The 23417-nt window shown below is 38.6% G+C and overlaps 2 protein-coding genes across 5 annotated transcripts in view; one reads left to right on the plus strand and one right to left on the minus strand.

The window, feature by feature from the left end:
* The window catches only part of LOC112458153 (probable aminoacyl tRNA synthase complex-interacting multifunctional protein 2), a 3655-nt gene extending 3520 nt beyond the window's left edge, over nucleotides 1–135 (minus strand). For both annotated transcript variants that reach the window (XM_025021602.1, XM_025021601.1), the window contains exon 1: nucleotides 72–135. The gene's annotated coding sequence lies outside the window, so the exon portion shown is untranslated. The remainder of the gene's footprint in view (nucleotides 1–71) is intronic.
* A 68-nt stretch (nucleotides 136–203) lies between these two features.
* On the plus strand, nucleotides 204–22647 carry LOC112458170 (nucleosome-remodeling factor subunit NURF301). 3 transcript variants are annotated; one of them, XM_025021628.1, is made up of 24 exons: nucleotides 204–2774; nucleotides 3652–3934; nucleotides 4207–4415; nucleotides 4570–4932; nucleotides 5121–6284; nucleotides 6357–6547; nucleotides 6708–8226; nucleotides 8365–8500; nucleotides 9142–9446; nucleotides 9585–9722; nucleotides 9802–9909; nucleotides 10047–10246; nucleotides 10496–10735; nucleotides 11040–11250; nucleotides 11406–11720; nucleotides 12137–12325; nucleotides 12479–12712; nucleotides 13000–13336; nucleotides 17607–17811; nucleotides 18583–18845; nucleotides 19146–19313; nucleotides 19551–19746; nucleotides 20061–20145; nucleotides 20318–22647. In XM_025021628.1, the coding sequence occupies exons 1-24, from the start codon at nucleotides 1703–1705 to the stop codon at nucleotides 20518–20520; spliced, it is 8334 nt and encodes a 2777-aa protein (XP_024877396.1). In that variant the 5' UTR covers nucleotides 204–1702; the 3' UTR covers nucleotides 20521–22647. The 3 variants fall into 3 exon arrangements, with proteins under 3 accessions (XP_024877396.1, XP_024877398.1, XP_024877397.1); XM_025021630.1 differs by having other exon boundaries at nucleotides 10047–10180; XM_025021629.1 differs by having other exon boundaries at nucleotides 9175–9446.
* The last annotated feature ends 770 nt before the right edge of the window (nucleotides 22648–23417 follow it).

Genomic DNA, 23417 nt, shown 5'->3' on the forward strand with positions numbered 1-23417 from the left:
AAAAGTGGTGGGAATGCGCAGTGGTCTGACACGGTATGAGCATACCCTTGTATTTCTACCATGCTCGCAATGAAAACAATCCGCGCACTCTCGCGTGCCCTCGCGCCTCGCGACGCCACGTTGCCGCGCGCGGCGTCACGGTCGACGACGCGGTTGCGCCAGGTGGCGCGCGCGAGCGCCGGCGCTCCGCCGGTAACCTCAATCCCGCCGTCCGGCGGCGTCGCTTGAGGAATTCTCGAATCTCCAAGGTAGATGGCGCGACGAAGGTGATTGATTAGAAAACTCGCTGCAGTTCGCGCGAGCGGGCTTCGCGAGCGAGCGAGCGTAAAAAAAGAATCGGAGCAAAATAATCGCGAGATCCTGAGATCTCTCTGATCTGCGAAAATGCAGTTTCGCGAAAGGCAGCAATCGTTGAGACGCAGGAGGTTATCGATCGAGGAAACGTGCAAAATGGCGGCGTCGCGTCGTCGGTAGTGTCCTCTGGCAACGAGTCCAAGCGAGCGCGCATCCGAGATCCGGACTCGTGTCCACCTTGGAGTGATCGCGTACGAGGAGGAAGAGCGGATCGCGTTTCTCCGTTCTCTGCTCGCGATCGACGATTCTGCCGTCGCGTCCGCGTCCGTGCCCGCGTCTCTGCCGCGCATCGCCCCGCGCCACGGGATTGCGGTTAGAATTGCGTTTTTTTTTTTTCGAACGCGCGCGTGCCGCCATCTACCGCGGACGTCGATCTGACAGGAACCTAGCGGCAGGAAGGTACGGTGCAGGCGATTGGAGCTCGCGAGCGTCTCGGCGGAATCGAGCTTTTTTCTGCAGTCGCGCGACGCGCGATCGCTATTAAAGCCCGACGCGTGTCATTGGCGTTTCCGAGAACGTCCCGTGGGACTCCGGGACCGTCGGGATCGAACGGGACGCGCCATTGGCCACGGACGATCGTCTTTTTCATCGTAGCTGATCCCGAACGGCCGACATGGCGGCGGCCCGATGAGCCAATCGCAGCGCCGCTATCACGCGCCGCTCCGCCATTCAGCGACGACGACGACGCTGCCGCCACCACTGTCGACCTACCGTCCACCACCACCACCACCACTACCACAGCGCGCAGCTAGAGACCCCCTTCTGGCGTAATTCGCGTCGCCGATTTCGCTATCTCAAATTTGGCGAGTGGTTTTTTTCGCGGGACGCACGACGCGTCGTACGAGGAGGTACGACGGGCATACGGGTGTGACGGAAAGCGGCGACGGCGGATGGTGTGCATCGCCGCGAGGGCATCGCGTCGCGGCGGCGGCGGCGGCGGCGGCGGCGGTGATTGTGTTTGGTCACGTGATCGCGCGAAACCGACCGTGGGCCCGTGAGAAATGGCGCAAAGATCAGAGTGCATCGGACATCATGGACGGATCCTGCTCGTTGCCGCGGCGATGTCACTTGTGTTTGTTTACAAGCGTGCGAGCACGCGCGCCACGTGCTGAGTGAGGAGGCGAGGAGACCAGGGAGAGGAGAGGAGAGAAGTGGAGAGAGAGAGAGAGACGAAAAGAGGTGGCTGACGAGGTGAGCGGGAGGAGGGAAAGGCTGAACAAGCAAGGTAGGTCCGGTCGGTAGGCCCCAGTCCCCTCGCATTCCGAAACGAGGTTGACGGCGCCGGTGCCGGCGGCAACGACGACGACGACGATCACGATCGGGAGGACCACGGCGACGCACGACAATAATGACGGGCAGGGGTTCGAAGAGGCGGGGGCGCCCACCCAAGTCCGTGGTGATGGAACGGCCGAAGAAGTTTCAGTATCACCTGATGAAGAAGCCCAAGTATCTGCAGAACAGGACGGCGCTAGGCAGCGGTGGCGCCGAGACGCCGGGCTCACAGCCGAGCACGCCGACGGCGTCCCGGCCGACGTCGCCGTCGGTCGAGAGCGAGGAGAGCAGCAAGCGCAGCACCAGGAATCAGCGTAAGTCGCGGAACAGCCGCGAACGGCACTCCCGCAAGGGCGGCCACGCCGGAGCTACAGGTGGTGCCTATCAGCGTCGCGGCTACAATCCCAACGTGGACTACCATGACTCCGAGTATCATTATGGCTCCGACTTTGGTGACGAGTCCAGCGAGAAAAGCGAGCCGGAGGAGGAGCCAATGCCGAGCGACATGGATACCTCGGAGAGCATGGAGGAACCCGATCCGTCAAGTGACAGCGACTTCTCACTGTCCAGCTACAGCACCACCAGTGGCACTCCCAGAAAAGCCCTGCTCGCCCAACAGCGGCCGCCCAGTCCGGAGCCGTTATGGCTGCAGAACAGAGAACTGCCCCCGTTAGTGTTACCCAAATCCTCGGACGATCTGTTGGTCCCTAAAGAACTGGTCATGCCATTGCTCTCCATCTACGAGGTACTCAGGCATTTTCGCACCCTGGTACGCCTCTCCTGCTTCAGATTCGAGGACTTTTGCGCCGCCCTCATGTGCGACGATCAAACCAATTTGCTTGCGGAGATTCACATTATGCTGATCAAGGCACTGCTGCGAGAGGAGGACTCGCAGCAGACCCATTTCGGTCCATTGGACCAAAAGGATTCGGTGAACGTTAGCCTGTATTTCGTGGACTCTATGACGTGGCCAGAGGTGTTGCGTTCGTACGTGGAGAGCGATAAGAGTTTCGATCAGAACATTTTACAGATATTAGCCACCACTGAATATCCTTTTACTGCCATCGAGGATAGAATCAAGGTCCTACAGTTTTTAACAGATCAATTTTTAATCACAAACCCCGTGAGAGAAGATCTATTGCATGAAGGTACAATAAAATGCATTTCACGTATGTTATATCTTAAGTACATGCTTTTTTGTATACAGATCTAATGTAGCATAATTATTGAAAATCAGCAAGGAAAAAGTTTACTGTGTCCATGCTGATAGGGCGGTATTCATAGTCTGATCTTATATTAAAGATCGTCTTAAGTCCGGTCAAAGGCAGTCTTAAGACTCCGTTCAGCCAATGAAATGACCGTATTAGCAACATTACTTAAGACGGTTTTGAAATAAGATCCGACTATGAATACCGGCCATATAGTTGCTTATTTTAATATTTTTAGTCAATTGTTCAAATTAAATATAAAACTAAACATAAACTGAATGTTTTAGGTTTTAAATACGTGTCTACTAAGATATAATTTTTATTTATTTAATAAATCTGATTTGAATGTTTTTAACAATTTATAAATTATTATTTGCAAACGATTTGGTTTCTCTATTTTAGAAATTTATTTTTTATAAACTATTTTTTAGTTTAGTCTAATTTATACATTTTATAAGAGTATACGTTTTATATAAATTATTTAGAATTATATATTTTAAAAATATGTTTGTTATAGGAACGCTATTTATTTGTGCGATTTTATATTTTATAACAATTTCTTTACGTAAAATTTTATGCAAATCCGTGTCTTCGCGTAAATATACCCTGTAGTGTTTCGCTCCGCGCGTACTTTGCGCAAGACACTACCGTGTCTCTTGATAATTTAAAAACATTTATTTTTTTTGCTCGTAAAATCTTGGGAATCTTGAAGCTAGTTCAAACTTATTTCAGTTAAATCTAATATCTTGTAATGGTAAAAAGATACTCAAAATTTATCAAGAGAGAATATGGAATGGACAATATCTATGTTTTGCAGGAACCATGCATTATGACGATCACTGCAGAGTTTGCCATCGACTAGGAGATCTGTTGTGTTGCGAGACTTGCCCAGCTGTATTTCATTTAGAATGTGTAGAACCGCCTCTGGTCGATGTTCCTACTGAGGATTGGCAATGTAGTACATGTAAAGCTCACAAAGTGACGGGTGTCGTGGATTGTATTCCCGATGTCGAAAAGAATGGGTCGCTGTGTAGACAAGAGCATTTAGGATTTGACAGACACGGCAGAAAATATTGGTTTCTTGCAAGAAGAGTTTTTGTGTAAGACATATTTTAATGTATCTGCATGTCTAATTGAGATTTTACAAAATTTTGATTATTTTTTTATGTAGCTTATATAGCAAATATTAAAGCAAGAAAATTTTTATTTTATTTTATAAAATTTATATATAAGAAAATAAGAAAATAAAGGAAATTATAAATCTGCGAAATATGCAACAAGTCTGAAATGGCAAGAGACTAAAAAACAAGCTCCGATTTTACATATATACGTACGTAATTTTTAATTTTTTTATTGTGGTTTCATTTTCTAGTGAGAGCGAAGACGGCGAGGTGTGGTATTACAGTTTACCTTTGCAATTAGAAGAGCTGATGCTTGTGTTAGATCAAAATGAAATGGAAATAGCGCTTTATCGCGAATTGTCGGATTACAAGGAGGAAATAGTCCGTCAAATGGAGCTTACAGAGACCATCACTAATCAATTCAAAGGAAACAAGAAATCATACCTGGAAATAGAAAACAGTAAGATCAATCTTCGTTAATTAACGATTAATTTTTTAATCTCTTTCAATCAACGGCGGCATAACAAAGTTTATATAGATATGTATTTAAAAAAATATTTTTAAAAAATTATTACTAAATAAAATTAAAAAATAATTTTTTAAATATTTTGTAGATCTTATACAAAAGATGCAAAAAGAGCGACAAGAGAAACAAGAGAAAGAAGAGGAGGAGAAGAAGGAAAAGCAGAGACAGGAAGCAGAGGAAATGATACGCAAGATGCATGAGAATGCAGATGCTCTCAATGAACGTACAGCAGTAATGGAACAGGGTACAAATGGAGCAAAATTATCCAGTAATGAGTCGACTCCAGTTACACAGGTACCTGAGGTGGTCGGCGAAACTGTCGAGGTTGACGCCGAAGCGCCGTCGACCGCGACGAATACGAACAAAAATACGAAAACTAGTGCCTCTACGTCATCGTCTGAAGATGTTGAGGAAGAGACGTTAGAAGGGGAGGAGAAAGTTGGGAAAGATGGTATAAGGCTTTACAATAGAATTTTGTAATATTGAGCTTTGTGTGTTAAAGAAATTGCTTCCTTCATATTAAAAGAAAACATTTCTTGCAGGACAAATATTAGGCTTCTATAAAACAATTGAACTTTTCTATATGTACTCGTAGCATTTTATTCGTGTCACGTTTACAATCTTTTTTTTTTGTTTCAGGCAAAAAGCATACTATCGTGACAAGATCGAAAACTGGATCGTTGCAACCGCGAACCTTTAACATGGACGATATAAAGAGACGGAGTATGGCACCGTTGTCGAAGGAGGAGCAAGAGAAGCTAGACAAGGCTATAAAGGATTCCGAAAGCGATGGCAATACTAGAGTAACGCGTCAGAAGGCACATCAAATTGCATCTGGCACACACTTGTTCAAATTGGGCATGGACAACAACTTTAAGTCGTACGTCAATCATTATACCACCAATCCCATTGCGCTAAATAAGACTCAGAGAAACGAGGAACGCGATAAGAAACGTCACTTGTCGCACAAGTTCTCGCTCACGCAAGCATCGGAATTCAAGTGGGTGGGCAGTTTAACGGGTACCCGTGCTCTGTTGGTTAGTACCTTACGCCAAACGATTCTGCAGCTTGAAAGCAATATTCAGGCGTCATTCATGCACACCAACTGGCCACTGCTGCGCAAACCATGGACCGCAGCGGTGGGAGCGTGTGTGAATCCGCGAGACTTTGCGCGCACTCTCATTGTCCTGCAGGCGTGCATCAAATCTGTTGTATTCGCGAGCGTATGGCACGACCAGCTCGGCCATGTAAAACTGCAACGGGTGACCGCACTTGAGCGCGAGGAGAAAAAACGCCAGGATAAGAAGGAAAAAAAGGAGAAGGAGGACGAAGAAGAGCGAAATCGACTCTACAATTTTGTCAAATACACACTCGGCCTGAAGCATCAGGTGTGGAAGCAGAAGGGTGAGGAATATCGGGTGCATGGCCAAGGCGGTTGGCTTTGGGTATCGGCTAGACGCCGTCACCGATTCTCGGATATGACGAAAATGGGCTTACGCGCCGGTCCACAGAAAATTATGGTACAGATCAAGGATCAGGGTGGCTTGAAAGTCCTCGCGCTTGACCCGCCCACTTATGAATTCCTCATCAAGGAGTACTGTCCGAGTAAGACGGAGAATGGTATTGTGAAACAAGAAATCAAAGAAGAAGGTGTAGAAAGCGATGCGATAAAACAGGAACATAATACGGAAAAGATAAAAAAAGAGTCTACGACCGACGGCGAGACGAACGGTGTTGGTCCTTCTCCATCGGTAAAACCGGAATCCCAATCTGTCAAACAAGAAACGAAGATGAATCTGTCATGTATGTAGCGAATTCGATGAATTTAAATGGACTTTTATTTGTAACAAAACACTAAATAGAAAATCTCTTTAGTTTTAGCTGGCATGAAAATCGAAAAAGTTTTTACTCCGATTACTCAGTTTGAAGAGATCGACATCAACAAGGCACTAACCAGTCCTGGAAGATTGCATTATCCAAAAGTTGCGAAAAAGACGAGAATCGACGATTTCCTGCCTCGCAGATCACACTTGAAGTTTTTGGAAGAAAGAAAGTTATTGCAATCTGTGAGTATATGTATTCATTAAATAATAAGTGTAATTATATCATTTGGCAGTCGTTTTATGCAAATCTATATCACTCCGACAATGAAAAAAATTTTAATATTATAAATTATATATTATAACATATTTTGTATCTTTACAGTTTGTAAATTAAATTTTGCAGGTAAAGACGAAAGAAGCGAATCAGACGTCAAAGCAGAAAGGTGGGGATGGCGACTCCTCAGAGGTTGATATGGAAAATCACGAAGAAAACGATACGGATAATAGCGACGCTGTTGGCGGTGGCGGTGGCGGTGGCGGTGGCGGGGACGCCTCTCTGCAAGGTCTTTTGTCGTCGCCTGTCGTCAAGCAACCAAAGCAAGTGACCAAAACGGCAGTAACAGCCGCCTCTGCATCCGCAAAAGAAATGCTGTCGGTGATTAGCAAGCGCATCCAGCAGGTGCGCTTACAATACGCGACTGTAATGAAGCTCTGCAAGAACGACAGCTGTTACTCGCGCTATTGTAACATGAATAACGCCAACAAAAACAATGTCGTGCAAATTAATACCACGCAGATCATCACTCCGAGTACCGACACCTGTTATTCGCCTTTGTGCATGCGAAAGACGCGGCTGAAGCGCGAGCTGCTCGCGTTGGTACGCAAGGCAAGCATTCTGAACAACAATCAGTCCTCTTCCTCGTTGTCTTCGCCACAGGTCGCAGCGGCTTCCGTAAAAACGGAAACCTCGGACGAGTCAAAGGATGCGATCAGACGTGATTTGGAATCGGCAGTGGCGTCAGCAACTCGCTGCAACGAGGAAGCAGTGGCGACGAATGTGACTAAGACAAAGAACGACGTTTCCCCTCCAAAGAAGATCAAGCTCGAGAATGAGCTTACGGAGAATAGTAGCGTGACTACCGTCACAACGAGTAACGTCGTTACAACCACCACAACTATTACGACTCAGCAGACAGTGAAGAATGCGGACGGCGTAACACAGGAGCATGCTGCCGTTAATCGTAATTCTATGACCGTCTCTTCGAAAACTACGACCACAACGACAAATAAGAGTGGTGCGAAGACAGTGATGATCGTGAACCGTAGAGGAAGGACAGTACAGCGAAGTACATTCGTCAAAGAATTGCACGCCGATGGGACTGAACGGATATATACGACGACGGCGACGGAGGGTAAGGTATATTTGAAGAAGGTGGCGTTTACGATGGCCGATCGTAAGAAAAAACGCACGCCAGTTAAGTATCCACTCTGCTCGACCTTCTGTACGAAGAACAAGCAGCGCAGCATATTAATACTTCCTCAGCACGAATTGAGGAAATTATCCCGCGTCGGTGGTAAGATACCCGTGCAAGGGTTTCATCATCAAGCCAAGGCAAATTTGTCGGTGTGGCCGTATCCGTGTCCCAGACCCTTGTTCAAGACTTGCTGGCTGTACAGAACGGTTGGTTTAAAGTCGCTAGCCGCTGCTGCGATTCAGCTGAGAATACTCTGGGCATGTCTCAGATGGGACGACATGGCAGCCAAGCCGTTGTCCACCGACGGCAAGAATCAGATCACAACTGACACGGAGATCATGTCACTGGAGATATTGAAGCATCGGCACGTCGGGCAGTTTCTCGACAGAGCTCAGTATCTACGTAGGAAGGTCGTTATACCACTCGAACTTCCGAAACAAGTCAGAGGTTTGTATAGAAGATAACATATTATATAAATTCCCAATCGTGCAAAACTTATAATTTAGCTAACAGTTTATTATTGTTATATATTAAGTTATAACTTCTTTTAAAGTCATATTGACGTCATGTACAAAAATTTTGCAGAGGTAACGTCTATAAGGAGCGGTCTGAGAAAAAGAAAACGTCCTGAATCTCCACAGAGCACCGAACCACAAGTCACTGAAGAATGGGTCGACGAGGACAAGTTGGAACTATGGGAGATCAAACAATACGGCGACAGGTATAGATTGGTCCAACATGTGTGTGACAACGAAATATTTGCATGTTATTTTGTATGTTTAACGCGTTTGTTGAAATTTTCTCTGAAACATTCTTCTTATCTCACAATTGCTATGCCGTTGACCGATTTCATTGAGCTTGCTAAAGTTTCAGCTGAGGAATGTTAGACGTTAACGATTCTTATATTACTCTTAGTAGAAACGTCGAACTAATTTAATCGGAATAATTTTGACGAATACTCTGAAATTTTTAATTGTACTAAAAAAAGATTTTATTAAATTTGGAAATTATAAGTTTATTTATTATTATTATATAGAAGAGCGGTAGAGTTAAAAGATCGAATTTTTATCCAGATTTACGACAGATTCTTTATAATAATATGATCTCCCGCTGTGTTACTCTAAATTACTCTAAGTTTATCACAAATCTTACAAAATTGAAAATGCATGTTTTACCTTGCATATATCTCTCGATTCGAGGACAACAAATTGTGCTAATTGTGAAACATGTCTCTGTTTACGCTTTTGTAATTTACGCCGAGGATGAATATCCTAAGCGTGGATTTGACCGCTAAACCTTTAACCGCTTGCTTTCTTTCACTGGGAACTAACCCTCCGCTTGGTGTGTCTGTCCTGTCTCCAGGTTAGAGAAGGCTAATGCGCAGATTATTACTAGGAGTCGCTCAGGAGCACCGCAATCAGTGGTCGTTAGCGGCGGCAATAAAGCCGTCACCACCGTCGCCACTGCTGGCACGACTGGTCTAACTGGCGACCAGCTTGTAAGCGGTAAAGCGACACCGGAAGAGATTAAGGAAAAGATGGAACAGCAGTTGCGTATACAGCGGGCGGCTCATCAGCAGAAGCGTGCTCTAGAGACTTACAAAAATCAGTCCACGAACTCGTCGCCTGCTACCCAACTCGTCAAAGTTACAGCCAATTCCTCTCACGGTAAGCTAAGACAAAACCATATATGATAAAACTAAGAAAAAAAAGTGTGCACAGTATACAGCGATATATATTTGATCTTCGTTAAAACAACGCAGACTAGGACAAGAATTATATTAAAAGAGATTATGTTACTTCCAGATGGCACCGTCAAATTGGTTTCGAAAGTCGCGATTCCAGCGAACCCGAATAGTACGAAGTCGCAGTTGACTTCTCTCTTAACGACTCCTACGCAAAACAAAACTTTCATCGGTACACGGCGTATTTATATGACGAAATGTAAGCCTTATGTTCGAGCGCATAGAAGATCATATGACGAAGTCGACTTTGTATAAACTGATCTATTGCTTCATTTTAGCTGCGGATGGAACTACCAAGGTTGTGTCTGGCCCTACCAGTATTTTACCAAAAACGCCGCAAACCCCAGGAGTAAACCAGCAATCCTTGATCAGGGTGACGCCAACGAGTAAGTTTACTTATTATTTAAAATAATCTTAACGATAACGATAAAAATTTTTTTTTCGTTCTCGAAAGATTGATGCGCAATATATAAATTCTCTTCTTAAACAATTTTATCTTAATTGTTTTAATCATATGTTTCAGGCACTGCTTCACCAGTGCAAGTGCAGCAAAGAGTGCAAATTCTTAGAGGGCCGGACGGAAAGTTGCAGGTGCGCGGGTTGTTGCCTGGCCAGCAGTTGGTTCAGATGCCGGATGGAAAACTGCATGTGCTGAATGTAAGCCAAACTGTGGGCACTACACAAGGCGCTCAAACAAATTCGACAACATCTACAACTCCAAAAGTAATTTATTAAAAAAAAAGAACATTTTTCAAAAACTTTTAATATTCTAATTTGCAGAAGAGAGCGTATAAAAATGAGATGTGTAATTAATCGATACAATAGAAACCAATCGATATAAACTCAAGGAATAAAATAAATAATAAGCTTGTATATAGAAAACTATAACAAATTAAATTGCGGTCAATACGAGCGCGCGCAAGCGTAAATGTTCATGCGACAACTTGATTTATTACAATTGATATATTTTAGGCAAAGACTGTGACTGCCGTTAGTAAAACGGCGACGGAGAGTACGACTGTGACTAAGACCAGTCCGACTGCAAAGGCAACGGCAAATTCGACGGTACAACAAGCGCAAACGCCGCAACAAGCTCAGGTGGTGCAAACTGTTCAACGCGTAAAATCCGCAACCATGACTCTGACACCCGCCACAGCTGCTCAAGCAACGAAGAATGCCATCGTGGTCACCAACACAGGACAAACCGCGCAGGTAATGATGCTTCCGGTTAACGTGAATCAAATCATAAAGTAATTCTCGAATATATGTGATCTAACAGAAATTGCTGAAAATTTAGTAAAATATTAAATTCGATATATTTAAGTTCAATAGAGTATCACTTAATATTTATATAAATTCTAGAAAATTGAAAAAAAAAATTGATTTAGAAGCACATGAAAAATTAAATGTTATAGAGTTTCACTTGCGTTGCAACTTATAGAGTTAATTGTAATAAATATATGCATATATTACATCTACATTATTTACATTTATATGTTGTATAAAAATATTGCAGGTAATATCTTCCGGTGGTCAAGTAATAAGCGGCAGTCCGATAATGGTCACAAACGCAAACCTGGTCCAGCAATTGGCGTCAGGTAAAGCCCAGTTGACTGCGATCGGCAACCAAGTTGTAATACGTAACGCGTCCAATCAAATTGTGCATGTAAACTCGGCTAATGGTGGCTTTATCGTGAAAAGTCCCGTTGCTGCCAATAAACAACAAGGTTAGTTACTCTGGTTAATTATTTGTATATTTTTTAAATAAAAAGATTAACTCAAAAGCTCACACTAAAGAATGTGCATTTCAAAGAAAGTACGTTTTATTTTTATATTTTACGAAAATTTTATATCTACTGAGAATGTGCACTTATACTTCTAGCTTTGCAAGCCACACAAACTTCAATAGTTGCGCAATCAGTCGCAACTACTAACACGAGCACGACGACGACCACCGCAGTTTCCGCCGCGTCAGTGACGACGACTCAGAGTTCCGCCACGACTCCAACTCCGGGCAGTATCGAGGCTTCTTTATTAGCAGGGCAACCACCTGGCACAGTAATCAAGTGTGTGACAGCGCAAGTTATCAGTACAGCCGAGGGCCCGCGGATTGTACTGCAGGGTTTGCAAGGCTCGGATTTCACGCCGCAGCAATTAAATATGGTGCAGCAACAAGTTAAACAGCAACTTTTGAAAGGTTGGTTTTTAAGCGTCTTTAAAAATTAATTTATAAATTTATTGATAAACTCCTCCAGGAGTAAATTGATATTAACATATTGCCCGGAGACATTAACTCGTCTTTTGTTGCCCGCACGTTATTGATCAGTGACAAATTTACTCGTGTTTAGGGAGATATAGTTTACATCATCATGCCAAATTGTTGAAACTGATAAAGTTTTTATTAGGATTTGTAATTGTGTTTATCCATCATTTTGTCGTAATTTGTTTATTTTTTTATCTCTTGCATATAAACGAAAGTTTGTTCCCGAAATATTAACTTTTATGAAAAAAAATAGCCGGTCACGGTCGTTAGTTTCTATATAAAACAATGACAAAACGGTTAACAACGGTGTTAAAATAAATTAAATTAAACAAGTTTTAAATCGATTTCAGCACACGCAGCGACCGGTAAGCAAGGCGTTTTGGGGCCAACAAAGATTTACTTGGCCGTTCAACCAGCCCAATCATCCAACAATCAGCAACAGCAATCTCAGAATTCTCAAACTTCGTCAGTTACAAATACCCCAGTATCGTCAACTCCAAAACAGCAACAGTCTACAATGTCCCCGTCGGCTACCAGTGGTGCGCAAATTTTCAACTTTTGTTACTCTTTAAGAAATGTGAAATGACAAATATTTGGTGGTACATGTTCTTTTGAAAGGATACTTTCGACAATACTTTCGACAAAATAATTATTAATATTTTGCGACATTTTATGAATCTGTTTTTTATTAGAGCCGCAAAGTGCCACCGAAACCATTCCAGAAACTCCACAAGCGGCAACGCCAAAATCGGCGGACAAACCGAAAGTGGTCGTTCAGCAAGTGGGACGCGTGGTAAACGCAACAGAGAACGACACGCAAAAAGCGAATATAGCTAACGGACAGCAACCATCATCGCAAACGGTGAAAGAAGGAAGCGACTCGGCGCCGAATAAATTTATATTGACCCCAGAATATGTTCAACAAAGTTAGTATGCAAGAAAATCAAAATGCATTTATAAAGTAAAGTGTGCTTTACACAAAATTTTTTCAACAATATTTTTTTTATACTATAGGATTTTCTTTTATGCAAATAAATTTTCTTAGGTATTTCTCATATAAAAAATATTGATTTCTTTACGAATATTATAGAAATCTGTTTAAAGATTTTTATATAAATTTTTATAGCAAAAATTTCTGTAAAAATTTCTTACTCGAGAAACACTTCTTGAATATTTTCTTGCTCTAAACGCTCTTATTTATTTCTGATTTTAGCAATCAAAACTGCTTTGAAACAAGAGAACCTGACTCCGGAGATAGAGGAGAAATTGTTGTTACTACAACGTTACCAGGAAAAGCAAATGAAAGGTGGCGTAGAGAATTCGGTGACTAGCAATCAGACTCATAATTCGCCCGCGGCAACGACGCCGCGGCCGCCGACGCGCAAACGGCCGGCGCCATCGTCGAACATTCCAGCAGCAACAGCAGCGGTGACGACGCCGATAAACGCGCAATTGTCAGGTGGAGTCGGCGACAAAGATGATAAAGATTGGGTGGAGACACCCAGGAAAAGACCAGCACTGAAGCAAGAAAATCGCGAAACGACCCCAAAGTAAGCGATTACAAATACAGATCAAATAGCATGATCAAGTAGCTATTAACATGGTATATGATACAGTAGCGCAACTCTCGTTTTTTCCGTCTTTGATATTCTTTTGGAACTGATCATTAAGGATATATAATTACCAAAAATCGCAAATATTTCAGATGTAATAAACTTGACCAGATCGGAGATGAGTTGAGATCCTGAAAGTTCCTTGTTACATAAATAATGCTGTATTCATGCACTTCTATACATATATAAACTATGCTCTTCTTTCTTTCTACTTCTTAAATAAACGAAGTTGTGTTGCTGTATTACGCTGTGCCATTAACATCGTTTGGCAACATCTATTTGCTTCGCTTTCATTTTTAGAACGCGACGACTAATCATGGTTGCTAACATTTTTTAATTTTTTTCTGCTAATTTTTTTTACTTTTATAAATTTTATAATTATTTGTACATACAATATTATAATCAGAAATAATGTAAGAAATATAGAAAATGTCATATGTATGTAAATTATTATCTTGAAAAATGAAAAGAATTTACAATTTTATATTTGGAATGCAATCTAGGCCACAATTTATGTATAAAAACTATATTGAATCGAACTGTATTTGGAAACATTTTTAAACAAAAAACGTTAAAACATTCCTTCTCTTTCTTTTTTACTTTGTTAATTTTTTATTTGTTTTCGTAAACCTCGTATATAGACCTTTAATTGCGTATAAAACTAGGTCTAATTAACCTAATCTTAAACAATTATATATGAAATAAAGGTAGAAAAGACCGAAGAAAAAATTGTTTTTTTTTATAGCGAATTCGGGCGCTTGCACTAGTGCACATTGAGTGCGCACTAAGGCTTGTTCTTAATCACAATTGTTATATTTACAGATTATCTCAAATACTTCTTAGTCTGTAAAATGATTTGTACAGCATCCATATAATATAGATATTACAGATTGTTTTATTGGCTAAAAAGTTTTTAAATGTGTATTTAAATGACTTTAAATATAAGAATAGATTATAAACAAGCCTTATAGTGCGCACTCAGGCTGCGTTCGGGAAGCGCGCTATTAGCGCTATTGCATCATTCTATCTTTATCGCTCATCAGGTGTAAAACAAGGATAAAATAAGCAAATAGCACTAATAGCGTCTTCCCGAACGCACCTTCAGTGTGCACTAGTGCAAGCGCCCGAATTCGCTATTAGTTTTCGATGCCAATGGTCGCGTTCAGCAAACATAACTGTTGAGTTCGTCTTATCAACACTCTGCGTTGATTGGTTGGTTCTAAAAGTAAGAGCCAATCACGTTCGACTGCTACTCAGCGGCTTGGTCTGCTGAATGCGCCCAATGTGTTCAGAATGTTCTACTAGCGAATTCGGGCGCTTGCACTAGTGCACACTGAGTGCGCACTAAGGCTTGTTTATAATCTATTTTTATATTTAAAGTCATTTAAATACACATTTAAAAACTTTTTAGCCAATAAAACAATCTGTAATATCTATATGGATGCTGTACAAATCATTTTACAGACTAAGAAGTATTTAAGTACTAAGAAGATCTGTAAATAATAATAATTGATTAAGAACAAGCCTTAGTGCGTACTCAGTGTGCACTAGTGCAAGCGCCCGAATACGCTATAAAACATCGGAAAATCACATTTTAAAAAAATGTATGTGTGTGTGTGTGTGTGTGTGTGTGTGTATATGTATGTAAGGATTTATCTACAATTCAAGATTTAGTCAACCAAATCTTAAAGAATTATATATGAAATGGGAGTAGCAAAAGAAATTAAAAGATGTAATAGAATTAGAAAATTGCTAATAATAAAGGGGTTACCGATTTCTGTTTAAAAAAATCTATGTGATTGCTCTAATTTCCGCAAATTTTAAGATATCGAGCTGAATCTTTTTTTTATGGATAGAGTATCATTAAAGGTAGGTTGGTATTGAATTTGGCGAGGATTGGTAAAGGGGTCTATCAATTTCTGCTTAAGAATTTTTTTAGAAATGGCTGTGTTTTTAGAAATAGCTATAACTTCCGAAAATTTTGAAATATTGCTATTTCTAATTCTATTATATTCTACAGTCTTTTCTCTCTATTTCATATATAATTCTTTAAGATTTGGTTGATTAGACCGAGCTTTATACGCGATAAAAGGTCCATAATTTTTTAAGAAATGTCTGTGGTTATAACTGCAAATTTTGAGATATTGGGCTGTTTCTAATTCTATTATCTTCTTCGGTCTTTTTTATCCTTATTTCATAGATAATTCTTTAAAATTTGGTTAATTAGACCCAGTTTTATGTATGTACGGATTTCCCGAAATGTCAAATGTTTGTGACTCAAGAACTAATCAACCAAATCTTAAAGAATTATATATGAAATAGAGATAGAAAAAAGACTGAAGAATAAGAAAGTTATATAAAAATAAAAAAAATATGCAAATTAGGAATTTGCACATTGCTTCCTCACCATTTTTAAGTGTGCAAATTAGGAATTGTATATTACTTCATCAACACTTTATTTCGCTCATAAAGCTTCCTCTGTGAGGAAGCCAAACTGATAAATATTAATAATTATACAACAAATAAAATACAAGCTTCCTCATAAGAGGAGCTTTGTGAGCGGAATAAAATGTTGATGAAGCAATGTGCAAATTCCTAACCCTTCGTGTGTAACGTCTTTTTCGGCACTTGTAACGGGTAACGTCGGGTCACTCGTCGTGTCCGACGCCTAAAAAATACTTTAAAATGTTCTTAAAAAATCTGAAAAAATTCATGTTACCTTATTAACTATCCTACTTTAAGGATCAATCGCTATATTGCCGATTTTTTTATTTGTTTAAACAATATATTTATATAAACAAATAAAAACGTGAAGAATGGACCATTCTTTGGCAAAAATTAATATATTTAAAAAAAAAATAAAAAGAAATTAAAGTTTAAGAATAGTACTTTAAAGAAAAAAATATTAGAAGTATGTATAAATTAATGGGATGCTTAAGTTTTGAGCATCAAAATCACGTTTTTTGAAAGTACGTAAATAGGTACAAATTACAGTAAAATACACATTTTATTCATTTTTAATCAATTTTATTCATGAAAATGTAATCAATCACAATTATTTATTACAAAATTATAAAAAAGTGCAAAAATATGAAAAAATTATATCGAGGCTAAATTATTGTGCACAGTCAAAACATATTATTTATCGATAACTAAGATTAATCTATCAATTCCCAATGAAAGAACATGAATTTTTAGTAAAAAAAACATCCAAATTAAAATAAACATTTTACTCACCTGCTATTTTTAATCAACGTAACGTGTAATGTCGGGTCACTCGTGCACTTTCAAAATTTCGTCTGGCTCTCACAACGGCTGTTTACGCACTAGACCGTCGGCGCTTGGGGAGCTAGTAGCTTAGTAGTATACAATTTTTTTCAGTATAGTTTGGTCCCGCCCTCCCCTCCTCCCTTCGAGCTACAGGGGACAGTCACTTTCGCCAGGGCACGAGTGACCCGACGTTACACACGAAGGGCTAATTTGCACATTTTTTGTAATATTTTTTGAAATACAGAAAACTTGTAGATAAATAATTTATATTTGTATTTAATTCCTCTTTATCGATGTTTGTATTGGTGTCGAAGTCAATTTGTATCATAAAAATTAGGGGAAAGTCAGAGTAGGATTTTGGAAATAAAGATTTAAAGTGTGTATTAAGCTTACTAACATACAAAATATCTCAAATCTATCAAAGATATCTTTTTAATCCATAGTTCGTCTCTTCTGTATTCAGCTTTTACCAGCGAAGATGACATATCGAAATAGACGTATCGTTACTGTCATATTTTTATTTACACTTTTTTTTATATTTTTATAACTATTTTTATCGTCCTCATTTTTGCTCAATACCTTTTCTTCAAAGAAAGATTTCAAGCAACGTTTAGAAAGATTATTATCTATGTGATTGTATTATCTATCTACTTGTAATAAATTACAAGCAGATATATTGTTTGAAATAATATATGACCAAATTTTTTTAATCAACTAGGAGAACTTTGAACAATTGTATTCTTTTTTAACCAAATTGAAAACTGTTAAGATAAACTGTATACGCTGTGGCGATAATAAAAAGATATGTTTATGATAATTACATTATATTAATAAATAAAGTTCTATGTTATAAGTAGTTCATTACTTCAGTGGTCATCTTAACAATGCGGCACTTAAAATATGCTATATTTTGAAATAATGTTAAAACTACTTCTAGAATGCCGAAACTGTCGGAGACATTAGATAACGAGTCACCACCTAAGAACCGCTCCGCAAAATTGAAAGACACCCAAGAGCAGCGGAGAAAACAGCAAGTGTATTCCCGAATGCAGGTTTTATTGTTCCGGCACAAGGAACTTCTTAAAAAAGATATTCTTAAAAAGAGAGCTTTACTCGAGAAAGAGCTTCAAATCGATATACAGGTAATTACAAATAATATAGCAGATGAATAAATATCTTATGTAACTTTATGTAACATAATAATGACCTAGTATTCACAATAGGTCTGTTCTATTTAGCTGAACTTTTTGCACAGTTCATCTTTTCTCTTTTTCTCTCGAACGTAAAAAGAAAAAGAGGAAAGATAAACCGTGCAAGAAGTTTAGTTAAAAAGAAGGGCCTATTGTCGAATTGAACTTGGAGCCAATCATATTTTGTTTCTGTTGTATGGGCTGAAATATTTGTTTAGTTTAACTTGCGACATTGTCCAATGAAATTTGTAACTTTATTTTTTAACATCCTTTAGCGAAACATCACTTTTAGGATATTGCAAATCGAATTATACAATATCGAAATACTCGCAATATTGCTTAGCTCAATAATGTGGGCACATGGCTGCGTTCAGCGGGTAAAACTGCTTTGCAACTGTTGTATGTGAATCTGATTGGTGTATGCTTTTAATTTTGGCCGAAGCTAAGAGTATACACCAATTTACGAATTTCACAACAGTTGCAAAGCAGCTTTCTCTGTCGAATGCAGCCATAATTAAAACAAAAAAAAACGAAAAAAATACTTTACTACCAAATTTTGAATTGAGAGTTTTAAACCTTATGTCCCATACATAGAATTACAATTTTACTTAAAATGATTTGGAGATGAGATCTTGAATTACATCGAATTACGTTCGGAATTGTAACTGTCAGGATTTTTGTAAAATAATTCTGGTAAAATATTCTCAATAAATATCCTTGCAGAAGGACCTATCAGCGGAACTCGCCACCAGGACGAAAGCAGAGAGACACAAACAAGACGAGGTAAAAGTTGGCAGCGCGAAGCGAAAGGCAAATGCTCAAGTGGCACAACAGGTTAGCCCGTCCAGTCGAAGTGGTGGTAGCAGGCCGAAAAAGCATAAGGGCCATGGTAACAGTACAACGCCTCCTGGAGGTTCGACGGCCGCGTCTCGCATCAAGAAAGAGAAACTATATTGTTTATGCAGAACTCCTTACGACGAAACCAAGTAAGAGTTCAAAACCATACGAGGCCTGATCGAATTTTTATCAATGTATTTTTTTTAAGTTACGTTTTAAGATTGTATCACGTTTTACTTTAATCAAAAAATACAGTCTTGTGAGATTTTTATTTTATTTGTGCGATACCGCTGGTAGATTCGCGATCAGTGAAGTAGAGAATCTACAATAGTATCATACAATATTTTTTAGTTAATTATATTATATTTAAATTTAAAAAGAGACTTTAAACCTTAATGCCAATTATAAGATGTTGATAAAGTTGTACAAATACCAATCTTTCTTTAAAGGTTTTATGTGGGATGTGACTTATGCAATAATTGGTTCCACGGTGACTGCGTGGGCATAACGGAAGAAATGAGCAAGTCTCTGTCAGAATTTGTTTGTACAGAATGCAGACACGCGAGAGATACACAAGAATTGTATTGCCTATGTAAACAGCCTTATGACGAATCTCAGTAAGTGGATTATGTATCTGATAAAAAATTGTGTTAATAATAGAAATATCTAGTAAAAAAAAGTATAGTACATTTATGCATGTGTGTGTGTTAATGTGTGTTTTTAATATATGTACAATGCTACATAAAGTTATGTATAATTACATGATTAATTTTCAATTTTATATTTTCAATTATAATTATATTTTTTTATTATATGGTGAGCATTTAGAGTAATGCGTTAATTTTTTTTTAAAGATTTTACATATGCTGCGACAAATGCCAAGATTGGTTCCATGGCCGATGTGTTGGTATTCTTCAATCAGAGGCCGACAATATTGATGAATATGTCTGTCCAAATTGCCAACGCAATTCTTCTGTCAACTTTGCTAATATGAAGAACCTCAATGCAAAAGACCTCGATCTGTTAAAGAAATTAATTAAACAAATACAGGTATAACATCTTCATTAGACTATATCGATGATTCTTATAAATTAATTCTTTCGTCTCTAGCAGAAAATGTCTCTGATAAAGGTTCTAAAATAATTAGTTATGTCTAGAAATTGCCATTTAAAATAAGTTTCTTTATTATTTATGATTCCTTCTCTTTTATTATTTATCAAAATAAAATAAAGATGAAGAGCTAAAAATAATATTTTATCCGATATATTAAAATAAGAAAATACTTTATTCGGTTAAAGTTTGAACATTCTATTCAAAGAGATAAAGACACACGATATCCAAAATATGCGAATTGTTTATTATAGGCTCATAAAAGTGCATGGCCGTTTATGGAACCAGTAGACCCTAATGAAGCGCCAGATTATTACAAAGTGATAAAAGAACCAATGGGTAAGTATCATGATTATCATCATTTTAGTAATCTATTTTTCTCTTAGATAAATCATTTTGATTATGAAAGCAGAACTCTTTCTTTGAGCGTGATATATATGTACATTTTTTAAAATTACAATCTAATTGTTTATATATCTGATATAATTATACTTGCATTTCATTGTTTTAGACTTGCAGACTATTGAATTAAGGATAAATGACCGGTCCTATAAGAAACTGAGCGAGTTCATCGGCGACATGACAAAAATATTCGACAATTGTCGGTATTACAACCCGAAGGAATCGCCTTTTTTCAAATGCGCCGAATCCCTGGAGACGTACTTCGTTCATAAGATTAAAAGTCTAAGGGAGAAGTTCTCGGAAGGAAAGTAATTCAATCAAAAAAAAAAAAACCCCGATGTAGCCATATGTGGAACCGAATCGAATCGAAGTGGAAGTGCACATGAATCAATTTAGTGCAGTGCGTTTTACGGAAAACAGAAAACGGAACAGTTTGTGCCAGTACAGTATGTAGAAAAAAAAACTGAAACTCTCGGAATAGATTTAAGGTTGTAAAAGTAGAGAAGGCACCGGTTTCCGCTATTTATTATAGTTGTGTGAACATTTTTCTCTCCCCCTCTCACCTCCCTCACTGCAATTTACTGAGTTCTCAGTTCCAGTTGTGCTGTACGAAGTGTGAATTTTAGACCAGAACTTACCGCTTATGCCGTGTCGGATAAGTTGATTTTTATCTACGAAGATATACCTTCGTTTTGCCGTCTATTATTGCGTGAAAAAGAAAAAATAAGCCATATAGCAAAATTCACGTTTTTTTCAACAACATTTACTTTTTTAACCATTGCGTTATTGAAGTATAATATATAATTATGTAACATAGTTATCTTTCTGTTCATTACTGAAAGCCCCCTTTTATTCGTTATCTTTTTTAGACATGTGGAAATGGGGAAGGTTTGACAGACCACAAGGTCGTTTTGTTCTTTTAACACGCTCACTAGCCGTCCAATTTAACTCTTTACAGTCATGACAATGCATCATTTTCAATCGCTCTTTAAACCCTCTTTACACTTCCTGCAACACTTCAAGTGAAAGAACCTCCTTTTACGAAAGTGATTCCCTTCAGAGTTCAAGTAACGTTTAGTGAAAGTTTTGTATTACGTCTCATGCGCATGTGCACGAAAATGTTTAAATAAGTTCCATACTGTAGTTGGTACTCGCGAACAACGTTATTATGAAACCGCGTCCGCAAAACCGTACGAAATGCAGATTTGCCTCTTTCTCGCGTTATAACATTGCCTGTGTATTTTTTACGGAAAAGAAATGGAAGATTCGATTGGAAAGAAGGAAATGGCGCAAATTTGCAACGACGCGATGCCCATTGTGAGCATATAAAGTGATGTGTAAATGATGACTCTCCTTGAGTCACGAAGTTATCTCATCTCCGGAAGCAATACTACAATGAGGTAAAATTATAATGCGCGAGTTCACTTTAAGTCGTCTCTAAGAGATTGGTCTTATTTAATTATTTATCATTTTAATATTGAGTTCTCGCGCGGAGGTATATCATTTCCTATGCAACGAATGAATTGTATCAGCCTTTAAAAGAAATGTGAAGACAGAGTATCTAACACCGACATAAGTTAACAAAAAATATGAGCTTGAATAGGTGAAATTCAGGATTGTGAAGGTTTAAATCTACGCATTACGATATATATCGACAAAAACCTGCAAGTTTATTTTTTGTATATTGAGAATCTTTTCCTGTACACAGGAAAATACATATGTGTAATAATAAATCTAAATATATATACATATGTATATACATGCATACGTATATATATTTATATAGGATTCCAGGTAGAGATAATTTCGTGCGTAAAATCGCCACGTTTACTTCGAGTTCATGCAATAGTTGTAAGTTGTGGTTCAGAATTCATGCGCCATTCATCATGTTACGCTATTATTTATGTATGTATATACAATATGCGACCGTGATATCACGTCCGATGGTCCGAGTCGCGTGAAAAAGGAGAAACGATTGGCTATCTGACGAGTACACTTGAGACGGTCGAAAAAAATGCTACTCCACTTTACTATTTCTTTATAATGTATCCGACGTGAAAGAAAGGGAAAGCAAAGGAAAGCAGTTGTGTCATCGTATAGCCGTAAGACTATTTTTTAGGATTACACGCATAATAAATTGTACAAATTCGTTTATCGTCTCGTGCTCACACAAGCTAGCGATTACGATTCTATTTACTTATGCGTTGTTTTAATCACATAAATAAATTTTCTATGAAATTGTTTATAATCGACGATTCACATTTAGGCGTTTAGATTGTAAGGGACGGGCAGCGTTGGCTGCTTATGTATATATACGCAACACCACACAACTACACACAGATATGAAAAAAAAAGGAAAGTTTATCTGGAAAAGAAAGGCAATTGTAGAATTCTTTGATTTCCAAACAAGGAGAAAATAAAAAGCCAGTGAAAAGTACAGAGGAGTTTGTTTAAATGAAACGATAATGAAAAGGAAACTATCGTTTATATTTTAGCTGTATTACTAATAACGGGAGCTTTCCAGCAGGCGACACAAGTCAACATAAACGTCGTTCTAACTTTCTTTTTTGGCAATGAGTAACAAAGACCGACACTTGTGTCGACTTTTGTGTCAGTTGCTGGAAAGCTCCCAAAAATGTGTAATGGATCAAAGCACACTTTGATTCTGTGTTTGTTGGATGAATATAGAGCGAGCCACAGATATTTCCTTGCGCAAGGCAAATATATATATAATTATAGCAAAAATATGAGAGAGATAATTTTAAGTATCTGTATATTTAAAAATTATAGCTTTTGCCTCATACTTTGATTGTGAAAATTAGTGGATATTACTGACGATTTTTATTAATTATATATATGAACTTTGAAATCTATTGTTCTTATTAAGTTGATTGGTAATTAATGCAACCAGTAGAATTACTTGAAGCAAAGTTTCTAGAAAAATAATACATTGCCTCTGATCTAATCTTTCTTTTTAAAAGTGATAAAAAGTTAATGATTTTATCCACGTTAACAAAATGCATATATTGCATAATGCAGATCTAGCTATGTAATTCGTTGCTCCTGATCTAATCTTTCTTTTTAAAACGACAAAAAATTAATAATTCTGTCCATGTTGACAAAATAACTAATTTTATTATTAGATATTGTAGATAGATATTATTTTATAATTTAATCATCGATTAATCGGAAGTCAATCGAAGTCACCC

Source organism: Temnothorax curvispinosus, unplaced genomic scaffold (assembly GCF_003070985.1).
Source record: "Temnothorax curvispinosus isolate PA1 unplaced genomic scaffold, ASM307098v1 QBEX01008747.1, whole genome shotgun sequence".
In the NCBI taxonomy this organism is placed as follows: Eukaryota; Metazoa; Arthropoda; class Insecta; order Hymenoptera; family Formicidae; genus Temnothorax; species Temnothorax curvispinosus.